Raw genomic sequence first — 20,359 nt, 5'->3', positions numbered from 1 at the left:
CTCCTCGTAGACACCAGGCATGTTGGGGACATGCATGGCAGTTCTCAGCATTGGGAGGAAGCTGGGGGGGGGGCGGCGAGGGGAGCCAGCCAGCTCTGCAGGCACTGCCCTTCCCCAGGTGGGCACCCGGAGAAGGGGGCACATGAGAGCGCAGCCAGGCACCACCATAGCTGGCTGGGGACCCAGACCACCCTTGCCCTGCTCTGGGTCCAGACCCCCTGGCAGGACTCCAGGCCCATCAGCAACAGGACGACCTCCAGGAGGGGACCTTCTGGGGCCCGAGTCCCTGGAGTAGGAGCCCCCATTCACTAACCCCCAAGTCCATGCCAGGCACCTACCTGGTGCCGTTCGAATCCCACCCTCACCTCCTGTGGGGTGGGGGTAGGGGGTTGTAGGCACTGAGGCTCAGAGGGGGGAGGCCCTGGCTCAAGGTCACAGAGCAGGGAGGCAGCAGAGCAGAGTAGGATTTGAATTGGGCCCTGGTTGGCTACACAGCGCAGGGTCCTCCTGTGCAAGGGAGCCCTCCCTGACGCTCCCGGGGGCCAGGTGAGCAGGCCTTGACCTGGGGGAGGGCACAGGACACACACACACACACACACACACACACACACACACACACACTGCTTAACCAAATGGGGGAGGGGTCGACCTAGGGACTGCCTGACTAATGACGGGGGCCTGAAGGAGGGGAGGCACACTCAGGGGTCCAGCCCACGGCTCCGCTTGGCCACCGATGGCTCTCAGTGGTGGGGGAAGGGCCCGACCAAGGGAGGGGCTCCTGGGTGAGGGGCTTGGCTCAGCCGAGGGTCAGGAGGCTGAGCGGGTGCTCGGCGGGAAGACGGGCCCAGGGCCCGCCTGGCCCCTCACGAAGGGGGCTCTGACCGAGCAGGACCGACCCACCCAGAGAGGGGGATGCGGCGGGCCTGGGGGAGGGGCTGGCTTGGCGGAGGGGCGCGCGGCAAGTACCGCGGGGGCGGGAGGGAGCCCAGGGGGAGCTGTCCAAGGTGGGCGCCCCGAGGGCGGCGCGGCCGGGGCTCCACGGACTGGGGAGGGGTCCGGGCGGGGGGGGGGGCCACCGGGAGCAGGAGGGCCCGGCCCCGCGGCCGCAAGGGTGGGGCTCGGACAAAGGAGGGGCGCGCGGGGAGAGGGCCCCGCGGGCCTCGCGGGTGGGGTGCGGCGGGGCCGGGCGCCCCGGCCCCCGCCCCGGCCGCCTACCTGGGCGCTCGTCCTGCGGCGCCGCCGCGGCTGCTTGCTGGCCGGCTCGTGTCCGCTCGGGCGCCGCCGCCCCCCGCGCGCCCGCCGCCCGCCCGCCGGAGCCGCCGCCGCCGCCGCCGCCGCCGCCGCGCCCGCGCCGGTCCCCGCCCGTCCCCGCCCGCCGGGCGCCGCGCTCCGCCCCTCCCCGGGGACCCGCGCCCGGCCAAGGTCACCGCCGCCCGGACCCCCGCCCCGCGCACACGCACTCCTGCCCGCGCCCCTGGGAGTCGCCAGGCCGGGGGCGGGGGAGGGGGCGCGATGGGGTGGGATCTGCCTGTCTCTTTGGGAGCCCCGCGCCCCAGGGTCACCCTGGAGCCAGGGGCTGGGCAAGAGCGGGGCAGCGTCGCGTCACCCGGGAGCCAAGGGAAGGGGCTGTTGGCGGAACTGCATCTTAGGGCCCCGGCGTTGGTGGGGTGTGCTGGGGCTTTGCTGGGATGAAGACATGATGAACGGATAAAGGGATGTATGAGAGAGCAACGGTGGCCCAGGGGGCTCCCAGGCAAGGGGAGTGTGCCTGGAGACCCCTCCCCCATCCTAGGGGCTTTGTCCTGCCAGGGGTAGGAGAGGGGTGCCAGAAGGGAAGTGAGGACAGCACTAGGTCTGCGTTCGTGCCCCTAAGGGCAACCCACCCAGGGGGAGAGGACAGTGATAAGTCTGGGAGACCATTTGAAGTGGGGGTGTGCAAAGGGGACTGGGGGGCTGTGTTTGTGGGTTTTGGTAGGAAAATATCTATCTTCCTCAAATAGGAGTTGTCTCTGAGAATAGATGTTTGCGTTTCAGCAGTCCCTGGTTGTTTGAAGTCTCTGTGTGCCCACATTTAAGGCAACAAGATACCATCGCTCTCTCCCTCCTGAAGGACTAGAAGGGAGGCAGAGGCTCATCTCAGAGGAGACTGGACTTTTGGGTGCACCAACCGGACGAGGGGTGGGCATAAGGCAGTCCCAGGCTCCCCAAAACCTGTTGGAATAAGATGCCCCTTGATAGGGAGGCTGACACTCAGGTCCCACAAGAAGGGATTTCTGGGGTCAGAGCAATCGGAGGGGGAGCAGTCTGGTGGATGGTGAGCTCCGCATCATGAGTGTGTGAGCAGAGGCTCAGATGGAGCCTTCAGGCCCCTCTGGCTCTTAGCTTCTTGACTCTCATTGACGCACCATCTCTCTGCTCTGACTGAGGTCGATGCTTCCTCCTCCCGTGGAAACACAGGCACTGCTCCCATGGAGGCTGGGCCCCTGAGCTTAGTCCTGCTTTCAGGGCCTGGAGGTCCCCATTTCTCCCTGATCCAGCCCCTCCACTTCACCCACAGGCCTCTCCCACCTAGGCGGTCCCACCTGCCTCCTTCCTAGTCTCCCAGAATCACCTCTCCAGCCCTCCTTCCCGCATGGGCATCCAGTGCCCAGCTTCCAACATCGGCCTCCCAAACCCTAATGCTGCATATGGCTCCCTTCGCCTCCAGGTCAAATCCAGCTTCTCATCTGAGTCTCCTGCTGGTCCCTGTGGGCTGCTTGGAACTATTCCCTGGGCACATGTCCCTCCTGCCCTGTCCTGTTGTTGGCCCTGTGGGGGCACCTCAGAGGATGATCTGGCCCCAGCCCCTCATCTCGGGGTGCCCTCAACCAGAGATGGAGACCGCTCGATCGACAGACAGAGAATAACTTCTGGTTTGGGTTGCCATGTCCCAGCCAAGCGCCCCTCTGAGCCTGTGTCCCCATCTGTGAATGAAGATCACTGCTGTCTCACCTTTCAGGGGTGCAGGGAGCAATCAGGATGACGTTCATCTTCGAGGGGCTGCCCGGTACATAGGCGCCCTGAGGTGACAGCCCCTCTCCCTCCCATTCCAATGGCCTGCCTGCCTTGGTCTCCTGAGTGACCAGCCTGCACTTGGGCCAGGCCTCCAGCCTCTGGCCAGCTCTCTGGCTCCTCCGGGCGCCTGCCCAGGCCAGGCCAGGCTGACTCATGCGTAGGAGCGTGGGCACAGGCAGCAGCTCCGCTCTGCGGCTGCTATTTATAGCTCCCAGGCCAGGCTCTTGGCCTTGTGAGCCTGGGGAGGACAGGCCTGAGTCCCCTCTGTGCTCTCCCAGGGCATGGGGGCCCAAGCCCCCATTGGAGCACCCCAAACTAGGATAGCAGTGACCCTTGCCTTTAGCTGCCTGGGAGAGCCCTGGCTTATGTGAGCAGGGCTGGGAAGAAGCTGGCTGGGGCTGGAACTCGGGTCCATTGGGCTCTGAAGCCACAACCCAGCCTTCTTGCTATCCCTGGCTGGTTGTCCCTGTTGTGCAGATATTCTGGAGGACAACTGTTCACCCGCAAAGTCCCAACTCCTCACCTGGCCTGGCCACCCATGGGACTTCTCCCTGCCTCAAAGCTCTGGGACAGGGGGGCCACACTGGCCTTGCTTATCCCCACCCCACCCCACTGGGGGCAGTGCTGCAGGGGGAGGAAGGTGGCTGGGTTGCATTCTCTGCTCTCTCTCTGTGCTCCCAGGATTAATGCAATTATGCGGGCAAAGCAGAGGCCGAGGGTCATGGTCTCTAGCAGATGCAGTTTGGTTTTTTGTTTGTTTTTAAGTTTGGCGTCAAGATTCGAAAATAAGAAAATCGTTTGTCAAAATCCGGTTTGCCTTGGAAAATGAATAGGCTGGCACTCCCAAGCCTGAATTCTGCCGGTCAGCCTCTCCAGGAGCGGGACCCCAGCCCCGGGTGAAAGACGCCAGTTCTTCGAAGCCATCTGCTTCGAAGAAGGCAGCCTGGGGTTCCTCCCAAAATACAAGGTGCTGCTCTAATCCTCTTGAGGAGAGGTGGGACTGAAGTCTTTGCCACAGGCAGGATAAAGCCCTACGATGCTTGGGTATTTTTACAGACCGCCAGGGCAGCTGTGGGCAGTCAGGAAAACAAAGGAGCAAGACTCACGGCCTTTGCACAGACTGTCCCCCTCCCCCGCACAGCCCCACTGGAAGAGCTCTTTGCCCATCTTCCTGGGACTCCAGTGTGGCCCCCAGGGACGTCCTCCCTGACCAAGTTGCTAAAAGCATGTGCATTTTCCTTGTCTCTCTCCCTTCACTTTGCTTTTTCTGTCTTCAGAGCATTTGTTGGCTCGCTGATGCTGCATTTCACATTGATACGTCATCTGTCTCTGTCACCAGGCGAGCTCCATGCATCCCAGGGCAGTGGGCCTCACCCTTGGGTGACTCTGGGGTATTTGTTGGGAGATATTCATGGCGGCCATGACTGGGGTGCTCCTGGCATCACATGGGGGGCCAGGGATGCTGGTCACCACCCCCCCACACACACACACAGGGCCCAGGACAGTCTGGTCTCAGCAGTGCTGGGAGAGAGACCCAGAGTTGGGCAATGGATCTCAAATGTGTCCCCAGACCAGCAGCATCAGCACCACTTGGGGGCCGGGTGGCAATGCGGATCCTGCAGCCCCGCCCCCAGCCAGAATGCGGCTCTACAGTGCCGGGATGGAGACCCTGTTCTAGCTTGTCAGCCGGAGTGGCTGGGCCTGGACATGCTCAGAGGGAGGCCCAGCTGGTCCCTGGAGGGAAAGGCCTGCCATCGCAGTGGCTGTTTACTTTGGTCTAAATGTAGTACCCCGGCCATGCCTCCCCTGCACCGAGGGAGCGGGGGCTCTGAACCGCTCACCCATCCAGCCGGTTCTCCCCAGCCAGGCTGGGCACACACCAATCGTTTCAGCCCTCTGCTGGAGTACCGCAGCCAGCCAGGCCGGCTGTTCCTGCCCTAGGAGCCACAGAGACCTTCAGGGTGGCAGGGGCACGGAGGGGGTTCTCCCTGCTTCAGCCCAATCTGGCTTTAGCACCGCGACAGCCCAGAGAAGAGTTCTAGCCTCTTCAGGGAACAATGCCCATAGCCCTGCAGCGGCCCCCTCCGCACCTGCAGGAGGCTGTGGGAAGGTCAGATGCGCCGACCACTGGCTTTGCCCCGAAGCAGGCAGGCAGTCAGGGTGGGCACAGCCTGGGACAGGTGGGATACGTGCCTCTCTTCCTGGCAGGGCCAGAGCCGGTGGCCAGAGCAGGTCTGATGCACTGTGGGCTGGGAGATACCAGCCCATCCACTGCCTGCTTCTGGGGGCTGGAAAGATGCAGACAGGCGGGGAACGGGTGCACCGCCTCCCCGCCCCACGCTAATAACTTCTGCACCAGAGACGCAAACAGCCTACAACAGAAGCCCCGACACACTGTTATTAAGGTTGATTCAATCCACGAGGCCGGGGTGCCGCCTTGTAATTTCCCCCTCTTTGTCTCCAAATCAAGGAGGGGAATGTAGTTGACTCCATGAAGCCATCGCCTGTGCCCTGAGCCCCCACACGGAGCAGACCTCGGAGGGCTGAGGCCTGGGCCAGGGACCTCCTGATGGAGGAAAACGCTCCGGTGGCCTTGGCTGACGACTGGAGACCAGTCCCAGGGTAACTCTCCTCCTGGCAGAGCTCTCGATGGTGCCCCCAGCCCAGGGCACCGCCCTCATCCTGCCCGCCCAGACCCCTCCTGCTCGGGGCCGAGAGAAGCCTAGGCCGAGCAGGTTGCCGGAGGTGGCCTTGACCCAGCCACGTCCATACAGACAGAGTTGGTGCTCGGTGTTCTGTGTGGAGGGTTTGGTTTGATCAAACAGACAGCAGTGTGTGCTCTTCGGACACACTCACATCCCAGCTAAGGCCCTTGCCGTGTGCCGGACTGTCTGTCAGCAGGCGTCCACCCCCCTCTCCTCTCTTTCCAACAGGCACACGGGATCTCAGAGTGAACTGGCCTCCGCATGGAACCCACTGTCACTTCCTGTGAATTAGAGCAGTGACTCCCTCGCTGCGCCGAGGACAGTCGGCCCGCCGGGTCGTTCTCTGCGGGCTGTCCCAGGTACCGTGGGGGCTGAGCCGCATCCCTGGCCCCACCCACCCGATGCCAGAACCCCCCAGGTGTGACCGCCACAGACGTCCTCATATACCGCCTGGTCCGCCCTGGGGGATCCCCCCACTGAGAACCACGGAGTGAGCAGAAGACCCCCCAAAGGCAGGGATCTCCACTGCTGCCGGCCACACGACATTTCGTCGATATCACAAAGTTGCACACAGATGGCCTTTCGTGGCTGATGTCCAGTTTCATGCAGGGGCTGGTCCAGGGCCAGCTGGTGATCCATCCACAGCCGTATCCACAGAAAGGCTGCTGTCACCACGTGGCAGTGCTCCTGGGTCCAAGCTGGTGGGGGATGGAGCCACTGGGCAGGCCTCAGAAGACCCTGGTCTAGGCCGGCCTTGGCCCCGAGAGCCCAGGAAACCTCGAGTGAGTGCTGCTGCTCCAGACTTCTGTTGGAGGGCAAAACAGCCACTCCTTACCTCAGTGCGGAGATGGTCTGATCGTCACCTGACATGGGGAAAGCTGACCAAAACCAAGACATTGGAACCCCCACAGCTAGCCAACCATGGCAGCTTCTGGAAGCAGGTCCCAGGGCTGACACTTGCTCCACTGACCAAAGACAGGAGGGGTGGCCCGAAGTGGCCTTGGGGGGCTGCTGCGGCAGCCTGTGTCTTCTAGAATACAGCCCCCTCAAACCTCTCGGGGCCTGGAAGCAGCTTGCCGGGGCTGGTGGGATCCTAGGGAGAGCAGATCAGCTGGCAGTGGCCATGGCCCAGCAGATGGAGCGAATCTGAGGACGCTGGGGCCTCAGGTGGTGATGTCTGACTGAGAGGGATCTTTCCATGGCCCAAGGCTCCTTGCTGGTGTGGTGGTGCCCTTCCTGAGCCCACTGGTTGGGAGGTGGGCTCAGAGCGAGGGCGACATGGCCTTGGAGACATCAGTGGGGGTAGGGAGGGGTCGTCAGGCTGTGGTGTCCCCAGGGCCACCCCAGGGAGCTGATGGTTGGTAGGAGGGTAGGGACCCTGCAGTGTGTGTGCTTTTGGCAGCTACAGGGAATATGGAGCTGGGGTCCCGGAGCAGACGACCCCAGCCCAGATGAAGGCAGGCTGCAGAATATGGTGGCTCCACAGTGACCTGCCCATTCGGGGAAAAGGCCAAGTGGGTGGAGACTTCCAGCTCCTGGGTGAAGTGGGAGCAGACCAAGGCTAACAACATTGGCTTTAGGACACAATGGAAAGGATGATGTCCCCACACCCATGGGGGTCACTTTCCTAGCCCGGGACAGGGTCAGGCCATGTGGGGTTTGGAGATGGGTCCCCAGGAAAAGTCAGACAGAAGTTTCTCGCAGCAGTCGTGACTGTTCTGCAGTGACAGGGTAGGGGCAGGCAGAGCAGAAGTTGGGGCTCTTGGGGTGGTGGCAAACGTTGTCGCCTTGTGCTGGGAGCTGAGCGGCGACAGCAGGCCAGCCCCCGGCGTGCCCATGTGGCTGGAGTCGGGGACCAGAGCCCCACCAAGCCCAGGGCCCCGGGGCAGAAGGGGCTTGTGTTCAGGAGGCCCTGCAGGCCAGGAGTGAGGCAGAGGAAGGGAATCAGGTGCTGGGAAGGCGCACACCTGGCCCCGTGCCTGCCGCCGTGTGGCCGAGGGAGCTGGAGAGTGTCTGCGACAGAGCTCAAGCGGCTGAGACTGCGAGCCCAGTCCAGGCCACCCGCCCGCACTCCCTCCGCAGCACCTGTGACAGCGAAACCCCCAGGAAAGGCTTCGGGCCTGGGCTCCCATCCCCGGAGACCCACACCGGGGTTGCTGAGACAACAGACGAGTTGAACAGAAGGTTGCCAGGGAGCCGGTGCCCAGGGCTTTGGCAGCCCCGCACATGCCCTGCGCTCCCGCACCCCTGAGGCAGCGTCCGGCTTCATCTGTGTGTCTGTGCGGGCGGTGGGGGGATCATGGCGCCCCTGCCCCACTGCCCGGGGCCGTGGGCTGAGAACCAGTGGCCAGGCTGGCCCCCACCCTGCCTGTGCACTCTTGGGTCCGCCGAGTGTGTGTGGGGCACACCAGAAGGCAGGGAAGAAGAGGGAGGTCCTGAGGTGCCTGGGACCCTGCCCGTCCCCCTGGAGGCACAGCTGCAGTGGCAGGAGTTAGAGCTTCCCCGTGTCACCGCAGCATGGACGTGCCAGACAACAGCTGGGAGCAGAGGACAGACGTCTCAAGCCTCCGGATGGGCCCAGTGGCTCGAAGAAGCCACGTTCCTGTCCTGCCCACAGGTGGGAACTTGTGGGGGAGGGGAGGGTCCCAGCCCAAGCCCATCAGGCTGCGTGGCCCCGCCTCCTGTGTGAGTCATAAGATCCCAACGCCCGAGGATGACATGGCCACACAGCTTTGGTAAAGAATTTTAAGAGAAGTATTTTTAAAAGTGGTCGCTGTGCCCCAGGCTCAGGGTGTCGGATCTGGGGCGCGGCCCCTCTGTGCACAGGTGGCAGCCCGGGGCCTGAGCTTCCCCGCTTGCGGGGAGGGGGAGTGGGGGACCGACTGTGTCCGGCGGGCGGGAGATGGGCAGTTCACCACTTGAGGAAGACCATGCCGGCCAGGACGGCATAACCCAGCACCAGAAAGAGGACTTTGAGCAGACGGTCGCTCTTCTCCTCCAGTTCCTTCGCTAGGATCTCGAAGAAGGTGACAAAGAGGAACGTGCCGCCCGCCAGGCCCTGCAACAGCACCGAGGCCACGCTGCTGGGCACACCCTGGGCACTCTCGATGCCCAGGCCGATCCCGATGCCCAGGGGGATCATGGCGCTGACAGTGACGGCCAGCTTGGCCGCGTCCCTCAGGGCCATGGCGCTCCTGGCCATGCTGATGCCCAGGGCCACGGCCACCAGCGTCTCGTGGATGGCTACCCCCACGAACAGGCTCACCACCTTCTCTCCGTCCTCCTGCAGGCCCAGGGCCAGGCCCTCGAAGACGGAGTGCGCCGACAGGGCGAACACCAGGCCGACGAGCCGCAGCGGGCGGGAGTGCGACAGCTCCTGGACGCTCAGCCCGTGTGCGTGGGGGTGGGGCTCCGCATAGAGCGTGTGGCCCCGCGCCCCCCCCATGAAGGGGCTCTCATACTCCGAGTCACTGCCGGCGTCCGAGCCAGCGTTGAAGGTCTCCAGGTCGATGAATGATGGCTTCTCCTTGCGGAAGGTCAGGATGAGCTGCTCCAGGAAGACGGTCATGAAGAAGCCCAGCATCACGATGGTCTCGGCCAGTGGGTAGTCGGTGCTGATGTGCCCGAGACTCAGAACTTTCTGGAGCTGGAGCAGAAGATGCGCAAGAGAGGAGGGGGAGGGAGAGAGGGGTTCAGGGCGGGTGGCCTGGACTCCCACCACCAGCGCGGCAGGGTTCGGGAGATTTCACTGTTCAATTAGCAAAGCAGAGAAATACCCACTTCACACAAAAAGCTAAAAAAGGGGGAAGGTGGGCTCACCCTTGCTGGATTTGGGGGGAAAAAAAGCAAAAACCCTATTACAAAGGGTACTGTGAGGGTTTACGTTAATTCCACTAAATCAGCCAAATAATACTAATTATGCTGTCTCGGGCAGAACTGTGGTCCCTAGAGATGTCCACTTGGAACCTCAGAACGTGACCTTATTTGGAAGAAGGGTCTTTGCAGATATAATTAAGGTGCGATGGGCTGAATTGTGTCCCCCACCAAAAATTCATATATTCAAGTCTCTGAAATTCTGAAATTTCAAAACTAACCCTCCTTAGAAAAAGGGTCTTTAAAGAGGTGATTTGGTTAAAATGAGGCTGTTAGGGTGGGCCCTGCCCCACCAGGACCGGAGTCCTCACAGGAACCACCGCGTGAAGTGGCAGCAAGGAGAGAGGCCTCAGAGGGACCCAGGCCTGCCAGCACCTTCCTCCTGGACCTCTGGCCTCCACAGGGACAGACGACAAGCGTCTGAGGTATTTTGCTATGGCAGCCCCGGGAAGATCCTTCATGAGGTAAGGATGTGGACACAGGCAGACCATCCTGAGATTGGGATCTTCATCCAGTAACGGGGTCCTTATGAGACACAAAAGGAGGGGACACAGAGAGACACACAGGGAGATGGGCAGGTGACCACGGAGGCAGGGACCGGGGTGACGCACCTACAAGTCAAGGAACACCAAGGACTGCTGAGAACCCTCCAGAAGCAGGGAAACGGCACGGGGCAGACTCTCCATCACTGAGCCGCCGACCAGCCTCTGCAGCCCTGAGGCCTGTGCGGGGCCTGCGTCCAGAGGTCTCCCCAGGTGAATATGCTAGAAACGCGTGAGACTCACACATCTCCCCCAACCCTAGCGGATCCTGCGAGCCAGCGCCGTCCAGTAGCGCTTTCCGATGACGGAAACGCTTTCTATCTGTGCTGTCTGATACGGAAGCCACCAGCCACACGTGGCCCATGAGGACCTTAAACACGGCGGGTGTGGCCAAGGACTGGCATGTACACTCGCGTTTCAGTTATTCCACTGCAACTTGACTAGACAGGAAGGTGAGGGGCTGCCGCTCGGTACAGAGCTGCACGCTGTCCGGCAAGGTGGGGGGTGGGCTCCCCAGAATGTGTGCACACACCAAGCTCGTCCAGCGCGGGGGCTGACTGCGCCTCTCCTCCTCCAGCTTTCCTCATGGCTGCTCGATGCTCATGCTTTGGGTCCCGGTGTACCTGTAATTCCCCAGTGCTCCACCTAAGCCGGGGGCCCCAATACTGTGCTCACAGCACCCCGTCACGAGAGCCTGGGAACAAACACACACGCACACACACACCCCGGGGCTAGCCCGCCCCTCCAGGGCACACTGGCAACGTCTGAAGACATGGTTGGCGTGACTTGGGGGGGGGTGGTGCCAACGTTGGGGCCGGGTCATTCTCAGTGGGGGGCCGTCCTAGGCACCAGAGAGAGGTGGGGGGAGGGGTTCAACAGCATCCCCGGCCCCACCCACCCAATGCCAGGAGCATTCCCAGTCCTGACGACCACAGATGTTCCCAGACATCGTCCGGTGTCCCTGGGGGCAGGACTGGCCCAGGTGAGACCCCCTGACCCAGTGACCTGCCCTCATTCAGTGTCCCCAAGGCGCAGAGTCGCCCGGCATGGGAACCCGTTGCAGAAGGCTGTGTTTTGCAGATAGGCCATTTCATTCATTCACTAAGCATCCAGGAGGCCTGCATGTGCTCCGCCCGGAGAAACACTAACTCCCCCAGAGGAACAAACTCAGATCAGGTCATCAGATCAGGAGAGACAAGGCAGACACTCAAAGGCCACAGCTTTTGGTGCTGCTGTCTGCGGGGTGAGCAAGCCAGTGGCTGCCGGCTGAGCCTGGCCGGGGGCCGGGGAAGGGACGACCTGCCGAGGCTCGGGGGTGGGCAGGGGGCGCAGCACGGGGTGGTCTGGGGAGGACCATCAGAGGGCCACAGGCGCCGAAGGCGGACGGAGCAAGGCCTTCACAGCCGCCCCGGCCTGAGGCAGGAGCGTGATGAGGGGTGACAGCGTGAGAACGTGTAAAATGGGGGGTGGGGGCAGGGCTGGAAGCGCCCTGGGGGTGCAGACGGCCTGAGAGGACACTGAGATTTTACCCCCAAGGATGCCCAGCTTCCACGCCGTGTAATGAAGGAACACAAGGTGGGCAGCGGGAAACAACAGAAACGTGTCAGAAATCTAGGCACTGGCTGTGACTTGCTGATGAAGCAAGTGCCTGTGTTGGGGGGGCCCACGTTGAAGGGACAGAGGGCAGCCCTCAGCCAGGGAGAAACAAGGCCCTGCGTCTGACAGCCGGGAAGGAACTGAACTTGCTCACCACCACATGAGCTTAGAAAGCGAGCCGTCCCGTCAAACCCTGAGATGAGACCACAGCCCATGGAGACCTGGAATGCTGCCTGTCGAGCGCCTGGAGCAGAGGACTCAGCCAAGCGGTGTCCAGCCTCCTGGCCCACGGAAGCCGTGACAATAAACACGCGCTGTGTTAAGACGCTAAGTGTCAGCATCTGTTAAGTGGCAGCAGCTCCCCGAGACAGGTGCTGAGGAGAGGCCCAAACCGCCGGCTGTAGGACACCGTGTATGCGACCCAGCTGGGCAGTCTGCTCGGGGAACAACGGACCAGCTCACCAGCTGGGAACCCCAGGTCTAGTCAAGCCCTTGTCTACCAGGTAAGGCCCAGAGAAGAGAAGCAACCAAGTCATGGTCACACAGCAAATTCATTTCCTGTCACTCCTATAGGGTCATGGCTACCACCAAGCTCGGTGGCATTGGCCATAAGGTGCCACGGGCTGTGGCGAGCACCAGGGAGCCCTTACCTTCTCCCTCACGGCCGGCAGGAGAGCGTTGAAGCATGTGGCCAGAAAGACCCCACCTCCAAAGGCGTTGCACAGTGAGAGGATCTTTTTGGAGCGATGGGCCTTCTCAAAATCTGTCTCGATGATCTTCACGGGAAGCAGGGAGCCAAGCAGCATGAAGAAGAACACGCCCACCATACAGAGGATTTTGGCCACCAACAGCTTCATCATGGTGGCGGCCCGGGCTGTTCTGGTCACTGCGGGGCCAAACCATGTGCGGGCGCACACTCCCGTCCCACGGCGTGCTACCGGGCCCAATCACGTAGCCGGGGGCTCATGCCTCCGTCCAGCCACTGTGAACGCCAGGGGCAACCACGTCAGCTGCTGGGATGATCTGAGCGGCTCTAGTGACCAAGCCCATCACCCCCCGTACCTCACTCTATTCCGGGCCTGGCTCATATCACTGCCTCCTGCAGAAAATTCGCCACAGCTGTGCTATCCGATGCGGCAGTCACGAGCCATGTGTGTCTGTTTATATTAATTATAATTACATAAAATGCCAGATTCAGCTCCTCGGTCACACTGACCATATTTCAAGTGCTCAGCAGCCATACAGGCATAGTAGTGGCTGTACTGGACGGCATGGACAAAGACTCTTTCCAGTGTTGCAGAATGTTCTACTGGGTGGTGCTGCTCCACTAGTTTCCCACTGCCCTTCCATAAAACCAAGCACCACACCCCGTGTAGAAGGCTCTGCACCATCAGCCTCTACCTCGCCTCACCCCACACAGGCCTTTGTGGTCCTTGAGTATGCCCAGCCCGTTCCTGCCCCCAGGGCCTTTGCACCAGTTGTTCTTGGCCTGGAATACATCTTTCCCCCAACATCCTCATGAGGTCTTGTCTTTTAGGGTCACTGCCTCCAAGATCCCTTGGAAGGGCCTCCCCCCGCTGACCTCTGCCCTAAACTGTATGCCTTGTACCCACCATGCAGAACAGAGGCTCAGTAACCACTGCAAACCAACGGTGAGCTGAAGGATGCAGACCTCAATGAGCCCAAGCAGAGCAGATTTCACCCTGGAAACCCCACCGTTAGTAGGAGGGCCCTTGACTGCTCCTCCGTCCTGTGCTTCCCCCCTACCCTCCCAGTTCTCACTGCCCACGCCCCACTTCAGTGAGGCCTTCAGGTTTCCCGCAGATGCCACCAGCTGGAGAGGCCCCTCCCGCCCCCGTCCCTGGCATTAAGTTCTGGCATCACTTGTGCTACGGGAAACCACATAACTTCGAGTCCCTGAATGCGCTCACTTGCCGGGGGCTGCGAGCTCCGCGGGGGCTGGGAAGTCTGTCTTGCTCAAGCCGGATCCCCCCCGCACCAGCCGGTGCACGGCCAGGTACACAGCAGGCACCCGGTAAACACCTGCCGGGTGTCCCGGTGCCCGGTCTGTGCAGTGGGGGCAGAGGGTGGCCTGTACGCTCTCAACATGGGAGCCGATGCGCTCTTTCATTCATTCCTCCACCAGACACTTACTGTGTGCACACTCTTGTGTGCACCGCGCTGCACCGGGCGCCCCGAGGACGGCGAGGCCGAGCGGGCCCCAGCCGAGAGGGAGCACTCGCGCTCTGCTTGAGTCGGCAGCAAATCAGCACAGATCTCGCCGCTACGGGAGAACCAGCGGCGGCCGCCGCCGCCGCCGGGCCTCAGCTAACGGGCGGCCGAGCCGGCCAGGCCCCGAACCGTCCCGCCCCGGCGCCCAGCCCCGAGCCCCGACACCCAGCCCCCGGCCCCGGCCCGCACGCACCTCCGCCGGGCCCTCGCCCGCCCGCCGGCGCCGCCCGCCGCTCAACCGCCGCGCGGTCTCGACCCCACAGCCGCGGTCCTGTCCAGCCCCGGCTCCGCGCGCGGCTGCCCACGCCCCGCCCACGCCCCTGACCATTGGCTACCCTGAACGCCTCGGACCGAGCGCGCCGTGCCATTGGCTGCGAAGACTGCCACTCATCCTGCGACCCCACCTCTCCCACCGGCACGGGAAAATAGTTTCCTCTTGCTGAGCGGTATGTACATCCAGCAGGTGGCTCCGGCAGGAAACTCCGACCTTAGAGGAATGGTTCCGGTAGGACTTGGCTTCCAGAGCTGTCCAGGGGCGCCTGGTGCTGAATGCCACTCGTATGGAGGCTTGGCCAGCGACGGGAAACCATTTCCTGCGAGAGACTGTCCCTCCCCGAGAGTCCACGACGCCGATGCCCTTCCCGTCAGCTTAAAACGCAGATTCATCAGCTCAACATCTCTGAATACTATGTGTCAGGGTCTTTTCTAGAAGAACATCTGTGAGCAAAACAAAGATCAGCCTTCCCGCCCTCTTGCAGCCTACATTCTAGGACAAGATACAATTAATCGCTATACATAATAAGTGATGGAATTATGTCAGAAGTGCTCTGGGATAACAGAACCCACAAGGGGCTATCAAAAGTGCTGGGTATGGGTTGCTATTTTAAGTAAGATGCTCAGATAGGCCTCCTAGAGAAAGAGATGTTTGAGCAAAGATGAACGTGGAGAAGTCGGTCCAGTGGATGCATAGAGGCAAACCATTTCACACGTAAGGGACTGAGAGTATGGAGGCCCCGAGGCAGGCGTGTACAAGAACGTCCATGTGGCCAAAGCACAGTGACCTGGGGAAGTGTATTTGGAGATAAGAGGAGGTAGGTCACAAAAGGCTTTGGAGGGAAATAGGGAGAAATTGCAGAGTTTAGATCAGAGATATGACCGATCCAATGTATTTTAACACAATCATTGGGTTATTGTATCAAAGCTGCCAATCGGTCAAGTAAGATGAAGAATGAAAATTGTTGATTTTATTTTTTTGACAGAGAGAAGGTAACATAAAAAAAAAATCTTGTTCCATGCCCTGTAAAAGCAACCAGAGTTATGAAGAAGACTGTATTCATTTGTTAACTAAAACCTTACTGTCAGCCTACAACGGGCCAGGCATGGAGAGAGCTGCTAAGAATAAAGTAGGGATGATACAGTGTGGATGGACTGAGGACACTGGGCTCAGCGAAAGCAGCCAGACCCAGAAGGACACATCCCGCAGGACCCCACTTCCAGGAGGTCCCCAGAGGAGTCCCGTCCACACGGACAGAGAGGAGCTGGTGGGAGCCAGGCCTGGGGCAGGGGGTGGGGTGTCTGTGCTTCCTGGGGACAGAGTCTCCGTGTGGGGAGACGGAACGTTCTGGAGACGGGGGTTGGGGGTGTTTGCACAAGAGTGGGAGTGTGCTTCATGCCGCTGAGCTGTGCACTTAAAGTTGTTAAAATGGGGGGTGCCTGGGTGGCACAGCAGTTAAGCATCTGCCTTCAGCTCAGGGCGTGATCCCGGAGTTATGGGATCGAGCCCCACATCAGGCTCCTCCGCTATGAGCCTGCTTCTTCCTCTCCCACTCCCCCTGCTTGTGTTCCCTCGCTCACTAGCTGTCTCTGTCTCTGTCAAATAAATAAATAAAATCTTTTAAAAAAGTTGTTAAAATGGTAAATTTAAATTTGTGTATATCTCACCACAATTTGAACATTCTTTAAATTAATGGAGTAAAAAACAAACTCCATGTCCTCACAGTTCTTCTAGTATGAGAGACAAGTATTAATGAAATAATAGCATACTGCAGTAGGTAGAGTTCTAAGATGGTCCCACATGGTCCCCATATCCTAGTAGTCATGCCTTTGTGTGATTCCCTCTCCTTGAGGGTGGGCTGCCCCTGATGACTTGATTCTAACAAATAGAATACGGCAAAGTATTGGGATGTCATTTCCCGGATTAGGTTACACAATACTGACTTCTGTCTTCCTAGTACAACTTCTGCCTGCCTTGAGGAAGGAAGCTGAGATGTTGGAGAGGCCCATACTGCAAGGAACTGAGGTTGACCTCCAGCCAATAGTCAGCAAGAGACTAAGGCCTTAGGTGCAAGAGCCTACGAGGAGCTGAATCCTGCCAACGACAACATGAGTGGTCTTGGAAGGGGGTCCTGTCCCAGGCCTGCCTTCAGATGACTGCTGCCCAGTGGGCACCTTGATTGTACACTTTGAGAGACCCTGAGCCGAGGACCCAGACTGTGTGAAACTCTATGAAGACAAGAGAGTTTTGTGTGCAAATTAACCAAGGAAACTGGTGAGAAGTAGGGGCAGCAGAGTGTAGTTGATGTAACAGTAGAAAAGAGCCGCCATGTTGGAGGACCTGCAAGCCTGGGCTTGCTGAATGTTAGTGAGCAACAGGGAGGGGAGAGATTAGGGACAGTCCCACAGACCACGTTAAGGGCTTTGAGTTGTACCGTGAATGCGGCGCAATTCAGTGAAGGCTGTTAAGCACTTAGGTGAGGCTTGTGATCCAATTTATCTCTGAAGGTGACTCTAACGTCTGAGTTGAGACTGAATTGTGGGGAAGCAGGAGACTGGTTAAGAGTCATTTGGGCAAGGACTGGCACTAGTTTAGATAAGGGCGCTGGCAGGGGAGAGGGAGCAGCAAGGACGGAGGGTGAGTTGACAGGACGTGGGACTGGTTTGTCTGGGTGGGTTGCAGGAGTAGGAGGTCTCTGGGTGACTTCTAGTTCTCTGGTTTGAGCAGTTAGATGGATGCTGGCGTTGTTCACTCAAATAGGAAAGATTGGAGGAGGTGCAGATGTGGGAGGGGCGGGAAGACTGAGCTGGGCTTTGCAGAGGCGAAGTACGAGATGTCTATGAGGTCTTCGCACTTCCTGCCGATTTCTGCTCTTCCTCATTGCAGGCAGACAATATGGGGTGGCTGTTCATTACTATTACACAATTTATTATCGTATCGTCTCTCCCTGGTTTCCATAATTCACAACGACAACAAAAGATTGCTTATAATCAGTGTACACCAGGTGAATGCCCGCAGGGTGACGCCTTCCTATACAAGGATTCATGATGCGCAGTATTTGTTCATAGTTACTTAGAGGATGAGGCTGGCCGGAGAAGGACATATTTTTGAAAGTTTCCTAGGCCCCAGGACCTAGGTATGAGCAAATATCTTCAGGGTACTCTAGGGAAAAACTGATGCATCTGACTGCATTGTCTACTTCAAAAATCTCTTCTCGTGGAAGACACTATGAATGGGCTTAAGAAACGAGAAGACAGAGCGCTTGATGGAGAACAAAATCCTAGAATAAAAACGGGAAGGGAGACGAGCAGGCGATTCGCAGGAGGACAAATACAAGAGGGGAACAAACATTACGGAAATAGGAAGTAAAGCCATTTTAACAGCTTTATTGAAGGATAATTGACATACAAGGAATGGCACACATTTAAAGTATGCAACTTGGTGAGTTTTGATGTATGTGTAATATACCTGTGAAACCACCCTCACAGTCCACAGCGACCACGACCCGCACCCCTGCGTTCCCTCCTGCCCCTTCCCGCCTCACTCCCCAGCATCTAGCATTCTGCACGGTGGCTCATGTGGGTAGTTTCTGGTGTTGGTCTTGCTTAGGGCACTGCTCCGAACACGCCTCTACGTGCCTCTGGGTGGCCATTCACACATGTTGCTGTTGGGCGTACGTCCACAGCTGGTAATCGTACATCGGGGGGGGGGGATGCAAACACTTGGTTTTAGGACTTAACACGGCCGACTTTTCCCCTTCGGTGCTTAAGAAGAGTTAACACAGCAGCTGGAGACTGCTGTCCTGGGAAAGGCTGGCTTGCAAGGCAGACCCTCAGTGGCATCTGGGAACCAGACTCCAGGGGCTTCTGCCCTCCTCACTACTAGGGGGCTTGGGTCCCTGAACCGTCTGTGCAGACATGGGGTTCGTGCTGAGCACTTGCTCCCCTCCAGGAGTTGGGGGTCCTGGCCCGAGCCAGACAGAGGAGCCCGTGAGACCGACCCCCGCAGAGAACCCGGCGCTGGGTCTCTGCCAGCCGCCTGGACACCACACCTCACACGCAGTCCCGTCTCATTTGGGGAACTAAGTGAGTCCTGTGGGGCACCCCGGGAGAGGACTCTGGAAGCTCGTGCCTGGCATCCCCGCCCCCACCCCCACCCCTCTGCCCTGAGCTCATGTTGCTTCCTATCCTCTCTCTGTATAAACCACAGCCATGGGGACGACCGTCTGCTGAGCCCTGGGGTCATTCCGGCACATCCCGCACCTGGGGTGCTCTTGGAGCCCCGGATGCATTCTGTAATGAACGGCACTTGCTCTGTCTGTTCCTCCTAACCACTCTGGGATATTTGCCTTACATCACGGTTTTAATAGTGTTCCTCAGATTTCTAATCTGTGTACAATTTCCTAAGGAAATTGAGCCTATTTGCATAGTGTTCCTCAGATTTCTAATCTGTGTACAATTTCCTAAGGAAATTGAGCCTATTTGCATAGTGTTCCTCAGATTTCTAATCTGTGTACAATTTCCTAAGGAAATTGAGCCTCTTTGCATATACTTACTGGCTAACTGCATATCCTGGTTTTTTTTGCAAAGGCCTGAGTGTTTTGCCCATTTAAAAAATTGGGTTGGGGGGCGCCTGGGTGGTGCAGTCGTTAAGCATCTGCCTTTGGCTCAGGGCGTGATCCCGGTGTTCTGGGTTCGAGCCCCGCATCAGGCTCCTCGGCTAGTAGCCTGCTTCTTCCTCTCCCACTCCCTCTGCTTGTGTTCCCTCTCTCGCTGGCTGTCTCTCTGTCGAATAAATAAAATCTTTAAAATAAAATAAAATAATAAAAAATTGGGTTGGGGCACCTGGGGGTCTGTCGGTGAAGCGTCTGCTTCATGACTCAGGGCATGATCTCAAGGGTCCTGGGATCGAGTCCTGCCTCGGGCTCCCTGCTCATCGGGGAGCCTGCTTCCTCTTCTCCCTCTGCCTGCCACTACCTTGCTTGTGCTCTGTCAAATGAATAAATAAAATGTTTTTTTTAAAAAAACTCTTTAAAAAATTGGGTTCTGGGCACCTGGGTAGTGCAGTCGTTAAGCGTCTGCCTTCGGCTCAGGGCATGATCCAGGCGTTCTGGGATCAAGTCCCACATCGGGCTCCTCCGCTGGGAGCCTTCTTCTTCCCCTCCCACTCCCCTGCTATGTTCTCTCTCTCGCTGGCTGTCTGTCACATAAATAAATAAAATCTTAAAAAAAAATTGGGTTCTATTTTTCTCATGGATTTGTAGGAGTACTTTATATTTTTGTCAAATATATATTGCAAATGGCCTCATCCACTCAGGCAGGCTGGAGACCCAAGCAAGAGCTGACAATGTAGCTCAAGTCCCAAGGCCATCCAGGGGCTGACACCCTTGAGGAGCATTTCCTCGAGGGACCTGTCTTTTCTCTGAATGCCTTCAACTGTTTAGGCGAGGCCCACCTGCATTAAGGAGGGACAAACATTCCACTTGAAGCCGACTAATTTAAATGTTACTCTCATCTAGAAAAATACCTTCCCGGGCCGCCTGGGTGGCACAGCGGTTAAGCGCCTCCCTTCAGCTCAGGGCGTGATCCCGGCGTTCTGGGATCGAGTCCCACATCAGGCTCCTCCGTTATGAGCCTGCTTCTTCCTCTCCCACTCCCCCTGCTTGTGTTCCCTCTCTCGCTGGCTGTCTCTATCTCTGTCAAATAAATAAATAAAATCTTTAAAAAAAAAAATACCTTCCCACACACATCTAGACTAGTGTTTGACCAAATATCTGGGTACCGTGCACACAGATACGTAAAATTAACTATCAGAGTGTTGTGTTCCCTTTAAGAAAATCTGTCTACTCCAAATCATATTCTAAATTTTCTTCTATGATTTTTATAATTTTACCTTTTTCCCCTTAGAGTCCATCTTATCCATATCAAAACCAGGCACAACTAAGCCATGGCACCAAGCATTGGGGCAGTGTTCCCCTTTAAGGTAGTAACGAGAGTGGGGGCATGATGAGGGTGCGGGGGGGGGGCTGTTCTTGGTCCGGTGCCAACGACAGGGGCCTGCTGCCCTTGCGGAAATCCATCCAG

The 20,359-nt window shown here is 58.6% G+C and overlaps 1 protein-coding gene across 1 annotated transcript; it reads right to left on the bottom strand.

Moving 5' to 3' along the window:
- Positions 1 to 8,490: 8,490 nt before the first annotated feature.
- SLC39A3 (solute carrier family 39 member 3) lies at positions 8,491 to 14,323 on the bottom strand. The gene is made up of 3 exons (XM_040629664.1): positions 14,196 to 14,323; positions 12,421 to 12,752; positions 8,491 to 9,405 (listed from the first exon to the last, which is right to left on the bottom strand). Exons 2-3 carry the CDS (start codon positions 12,628 to 12,630, stop codon positions 8,671 to 8,673), a joined length of 945 nt encoding a protein of 314 aa, XP_040485598.1. The 5' UTR covers positions 12,631 to 12,752; positions 14,196 to 14,323; the 3' UTR covers positions 8,491 to 8,670.
- Between the last annotated feature and the right edge of the window lie 6,036 nt (positions 14,324 to 20,359).

This window comes from Ursus maritimus, unplaced genomic scaffold (genome assembly GCF_017311325.1).
Source record: "Ursus maritimus isolate PB19 unplaced genomic scaffold, ASM1731132v1 scaffold_14, whole genome shotgun sequence".
Classification (NCBI taxonomy): domain Eukaryota; kingdom Metazoa; phylum Chordata; class Mammalia; order Carnivora; family Ursidae; genus Ursus; species Ursus maritimus.
Note: the sequence above shows the minus strand (reverse complement) of the source record. Positions and strands in the feature narration are given on the sequence as shown.